Source organism: Alligator sinensis, unplaced genomic scaffold (genome assembly GCF_000455745.1).
Source record: "Alligator sinensis unplaced genomic scaffold, ASM45574v1 scaffold827_1, whole genome shotgun sequence".
NCBI classification, from domain to species: domain Eukaryota; kingdom Metazoa; phylum Chordata; order Crocodylia; family Alligatoridae; genus Alligator; species Alligator sinensis.
This window is the reverse complement of record NW_005842726.1, coordinates 239,373-245,254: the sequence shown is the minus strand read 5'-3', so window position 1 is coordinate 245,254 and position 5,882 is coordinate 239,373. Positions and strand designations below refer to the sequence as shown.

General features: G+C 40.7%; 1 protein-coding gene across 7 annotated transcripts in view; it reads left to right on the top strand.

The window, feature by feature from the left end:
• Positions 1-5,882, top strand: part of PHKB (phosphorylase kinase regulatory subunit beta) — a 209,935-nt gene that overhangs the window by 78,675 nt on the left and 125,378 nt on the right. For all 7 annotated transcript variants that reach the window (XM_006034336.3, XM_006034337.3, XM_025216320.1 and 4 more), the window contains one exon: positions 1,405-1,520. In XM_006034336.3, coding sequence (XP_006034398.1) covers positions 1,405-1,520 — 116 coding nt within the window. The remainder of the gene's footprint in view (positions 1-1,404; positions 1,521-5,882) is intronic.

The window sequence follows — 5,882 nt, the reverse complement described above, 5'->3', positions numbered from 1 at the left end:
TGACCTTCCAACATAACTGACTAACAGATTTGGAGAAGCAGGTAAGAATTTTGGGCTGTTACAGAAATGTACATGGAATAACAGCAAACTATCGGCTAAGGTGACGATACAAATCTACAAGACGTGTGTGTTGTCATCTCTGCTTTATGGTTCAGAAACATGGACTACATATGCTAGGCATAGCAAGAGACTGAACAGGTTCCACATGAGATGTCTGCATAAGATCCTGAAAATAAAGTGAGAAGACAGAATACCAAACACAGAGGTACTGGAGTGCCCAGCACTGACACACTTAGAAACCACTATCAAGAAGAAAAAAGTGGTGATGGCTCAGCCATATCAGGAGAATGGGAGAAGACCATATCCCAAAGAATATTTTGTACAGTGGGATTCGAGATGGCTCTAAGGTGGGCTCGCCCTCTGTGGTGGTTCCACAATGTGTGCAAAAATGATATCGAGTTGTTCAACATAACATAGAAAACTGAATGGCTTTCTGTGCATTTCTCCTGATTTGGAGGGAACATCTGGCTTAACATGAAGTGGCTTTGATCCAGAGGATGGAAGCAAAGCAAGAAAGAAGTAAGCAGCATGCTGTAAACTTGGACTCTGATTTAGACAACGTATGGATCTGTGAAACTTTTAACAAGCTGTGTCGCTCTCAAATTGGGCTTGTCAGTTGCAACGGATTTATCAGGCATCTGATTAGACTTCTTTCATGTACACCTTGATCCAGAAGATTGACAGTTGCCTACTAGGACAGTGCGTTGTGTGCTCTACTTTAACTCTGTAATAAAATAAGTTCTCTTCATAGTAAACTTACATTGAGCCAGACTCTGTTAGATCAATATATCCATGAGCCCAGAATGTGTATGGAAGAGTTAGGTGTAAGTACAATTGTTAATGTGATGCTTTTGGAATGAAATGTAAGGCCCATCTTGCCATATATGCTTCATAATCAAACAAACGAAGTCTGTACCTTCTCAAGAAAATTGAGAGTGAGAAAAGAATATTTGTAAACATGGAAAGATGATTTTTAGAGTTTAACTTTTTCTACTTTCTAAAGTTACTACTGATATAGTTGTTTTAAAGATCAGACTTGCATTTCTTGAGCTGCTTTAGTGTATGGTTTGAATATTCAGTTACTTGCATTCCTCATTTTGTTGGGTTTTTCTACAAATCAAAGTACTGTTACATTTGGGACATTTCTTTAAATGTAATAAAACTGATTTTATTCTGAAATATGTCCAACATAGGAGTACTACACCATCAGAAACTATAATCAAGTACCAGTGACAGTTTTGGAGCATTAGTAACATGACTTTATCATTCTGAAAATGCCAGTAAGATAAATTTTTGCTTTATATCAAATTTCCTTCAGTCCCTTCTTTCCCGTTTTCTTCACAGGTGTCCTTCATCCAAAACCTTGTCTTTTGTGTGGAAAGAGCATATCGAGTACCTGATTTTGGTGTCTGGGAAAGAGGAAGTAAATACAACAATGGGAGCACAGATTTACATTCAAGGTAATTTGCATAACTACTTATAATGTGAGTGTAAATAATTCAGGTAATGGATCAAAATAGCTTATTACAGTAGTGTACTCACTTCTTTGGAAAATGCATTATGTTTTGAGTGACATTCTAACTGAGGACCTTTGAAGACTCGCATTTATAATTTAGAAAAATAAACCCAATTTATATACAATTTGCATGCAGAAATAACTGCCATAACCGTGTGAAGCTGTATGTTTTGTTGTTTTGTTTGTTTGTTTTAAATGAAAACTCTACAGGGAAGTTCCATCATAAACTACCATTACATCCCTAAATTTCAGAATCATCCTTTTCAAAAGAATGTGTTTGTGGAATTTAGAGATGTTAGTTTTAAAAGGAAACATTAAATGAGTAGCAGTGTTTATGAAGAATTAGGTTCCTTTATTCTTTCATCTTGGTTAATAAAGTTAATGGGCAAAAGTTTAATGGGCACATTCATATATTCATTACAAAAATGCAACAGTGTTTTCTGCTGAACGACAAATTACATTTTTTTTTGTTCCTGGAAAAAACAGTATTTTGTAGAGGTGCACTGATACATTGGTCCCATATCAGATCAGCACCAATATAAGGAAAATTGACAATATCAGCAATTGGGTTTTTTGGCTGATGTGGCCAATAAATGCTCCATGCATGCGCAGCCACAGCGCAGCAGGCAGATGGCCAAGAGCTCAGCCCGGCAGCATGGAGAGCAGCCAAGTCCGTCTGTTTCATAGTTTCTAGGTTCGGAAGGGACCTGAGCAGATCATTAAGTCTGACCCCCTGCCCTGGGCAGGAATGAGTGCTGGGATCATAATACAGCCAGATATCTTTCCAACCTCCTCTTGAAGAACCCCAAGAGCACCACCTCCCTTGGGAGCCCATTCCAGAGCCTGGCAGCCCTAACTGTAAAGTAATGCCACCTTATATCAAGCCTGAAGCCTGATATGGAAAGGGTGTAGAGGGGGGCAGATCAAGCCCCCGCGGTAAGAGAGGAAGTGGGGATGCAGCTGAGGTAGGGACAGATGCTGCAGGGGCAGAATGGGGGACGGAGCTGCAAGCGGTTCATCCCAGGGCAGTGCAGCTCCCACCGCTGCATGCATCCTGGGAGAGCATGGGGGGCATTCACCCCTGGATCTGCATGCAGGGCAAGGGCGGGCTGCTACTGTGGGCTGGGGCCAGGACAGTGCTGGGCTCTTTGTGACAGGGGGGCTGGACCAGGCTGTGCTCGGGGCAGGCAGCGACTATGGGGGGGCTACAATGAATTTTGGGGTGACTGCAGCCCCCCTCGGCCCAGCCCCCACCAGGAAGAGCTCAATGCTGCCCCAGCCCACAGAAGCAGCCCGCCCTCACTCTGCACACAGATCTGAGGGCACACACCTCCCATGCCCTCCCATGATGCATGCAGTGGCGGGAGCTGTTCCCTTGACATTACCCTGATGAGCCGCTTGTGGCTCTGTCCCCCACCCCACCCCACCCCACCCCACCCCAGCTGGGCAGCGCCTGCCTCCGCCCCAGCCCCACTCACTCCCTCACCATGGGTGCCTCGATCTGTTCCCCTCTTGTCCCTTACCCCACAACAGACTTAACAGCCATATGCCATTCTCCATGCTGCCTGGTTGCATATCAGAATCAGATCAGTATTGGCTGTTATGGCTTGTTAAAAATCGGCCATTGGTATCAGCCCAAAAATTCTCTATCAGTGCACCCCTAGTATTTTGGGTACGTCTCATCTTCCATTGGACTGATAAGAAACTCACTAGTTTTTTGGTTTCCAGAGTAATTTTGTGCATTAGGTTGTTGATCCACCCAACTTTAAAGTGTCACTTCGAATAGCAGGATATGAGTTCTTTAATTTCAAGAGCATTTCAAGGATTGTACTAATGATACACCTTGGCATTCCCATAAGCAGATCATTTCAGGCTGCCAGATAATGTATACTTTCATGGTCTAATTACTTTATGATGAGAATGTCAATATATGTACTATTTTTTTATTCATGTACTCTTGAAATATAATTGAAATCATATATAAGCAAAATTTGTGCTCCATTAGCTATGAAGTCATTAAGTCTGTGGCTTTTTAGATGATAAATATAATATTATTTTAGAGAAAATGGACTTAGAAATAGTGTAACTTTATTATTTTTTTTTAAGTAATAATGAGAGCCTGACAGTATTACTTCCTTTGCATGCTATATTTATCAAATGCAGAAATGTTATTGACTTCAGGTGCTTGCATGCATTTAAAATCAACCCCATGTATTATTTCTCAATGAAATAAAGGCATTATATTTACCTATCATCATATTTACTCAGTTTTATGCACACAATGGTGTGGTGGTGGGGAATAAAACTGAGATATGATTGTTTCATTATTTATTCTTTCCTGCTATGAAGTCTACACATGCCATATCACATCAATGTTCATCTATACCATTGCCTACTGTCATTTAACAGCCTTCCCTCTATCTCTAAACAACAAAAAAAAAGGTTTAAATTATGTCTGTATCTCCCAATATTTTCAGTGTTGCAATATCTTGCGTGCAAAGTTCTCTAGGCAGGCACTGGAATTTATTGGGTGCACTATATGGGACTGATCACACTCTTCCTTAAATTACACTAGCATATTGCTGTGACCAGTGGCAACTAATTCTGTCACTGCCCCCTTGCTGCCATATTTTCAGACCTGTGGGGTGCCCTGGAATCTAATTGTAAAAGGCAATTGTAAAATGCTATGGTAAAGTAACATACAAGAATAGCAGGAAAAATTCACAAAATTTAATGCTACTCAAGGCTGTAGTATAATTTGCTTGTCCATGTTTCACTGCAGTGATTATGAAGCGAAAAGAAAATGTAGGTCTCAGTGCATTTGATGCTGAACTCCTACCACTTAAACCCTAAAGCTTACAGTCTTCCTTATAACACTTGTTTAATTTTGTAATTGGAAATTATTTCCTTTCTTTAGTGGATGTAGGCTCCTTCTTGTACAGGATAGAGTCTGGTTCAAAGTATTTGAGTGATAACTAAAAATTCCAGTCTGTGATTCAGAGGATACAAAAATCTTTAGAATATTTACTAAGGATTACATTTTTTTAGGTTCGTTCCAAGAATCTTTTGATAAACTTTGAGTGGTGAAACAAGCTAAGCCAGATCCTTATTTGCCACTGCTTCACTGTTACTTTTAGGTGTTTAAGTTGCATATATTTGCAACTTATCAGGGTATCATTATTTCTTACTAAAAGGTTTATTAGAAGTTCATGTAGAAGTTGGTAATACTTCTAGTTGGAAAGATGTAGAACTCTTACTTACTCCTGTGTCAAGTTGGCCAAATGGGGCTCCTCCATTCTTCTTGCAGATACTTTTACTACTGGATTTTTTTTCATGGGGGAAATTGAACCAGTGGGAAGCAGCAGACATCAAAGGCAAACTTTTTTGTAATAGTTTATATTAGAGCATGATCTCCTTCCCATATGTTTGAGCTTCTGAAAAATTAATTTGTCCTGTAACCATTTGATCAAGCTGTTCTCCAAGCATCTGCTGAATACCTCTGCAGGATGTCTTTGACATCTCCCATATGTGCTATTGATAGAAATTATGTTTCTGGAACACAGCATCTTTAGATTTCAAGTCTGAAAAGCATAGGATTCTTGCTCTTTTTCCCTTTATTGTGCAGGTAATAGTCTTCTGTCATGTTGTCTGTCCCTGGTAAAAATAAATAAATAATAACCAGTTTGGTCTAGACACCCTTTTAAATAGTTTTAGTACTTTCTTTAAATCTGTGTTCTAGTTTCATGCATTCTTGTTATTAAGCCTATCAAGAGAGCAAAGTAAGATGTTATTTTTTCAATATTAATTTGCAAGGTATGAAGTATAAACATGACGGGGGGGGAATATGCAGATGATGTATTTGATAAAAGCAGCATTTTTCTGTTGCCTTTCTCCTGATTTTTCAAGCAAGAAGTCATTTTTCAATTAAGTATCAACCAAATGTCTGCAGTGTAATAGCAGTCTCAAAGTACAAAATTTTATAATGCATACTGTCTATGTGATGTCTGCTGCTTCCCACTGGTTCAATTTCCCCCATGAAAAAAAATCCAGTAGTAAAAGTATTTGCAAGAAGAATGGAGGAGAAATAAGTCCCAGGATGCAGCCTGGGACCATGTGACTGTCCCGGCACGGGAAGCTCAGGTAAGGGTGGGGAAGGGCAGGGGAGGACCCCAGGCAGGGAAGGAGCCTGGGGAAAAGTGGCCCCTCACCCGCCCCGTGGCCCACGCTCCCTGCTGCATCCACTTGCAGCCACGGGGCTGTCCTGAGCAGGCACAGGCAGCCCCAGGCCGGCTGGGAGCGGCTGGGC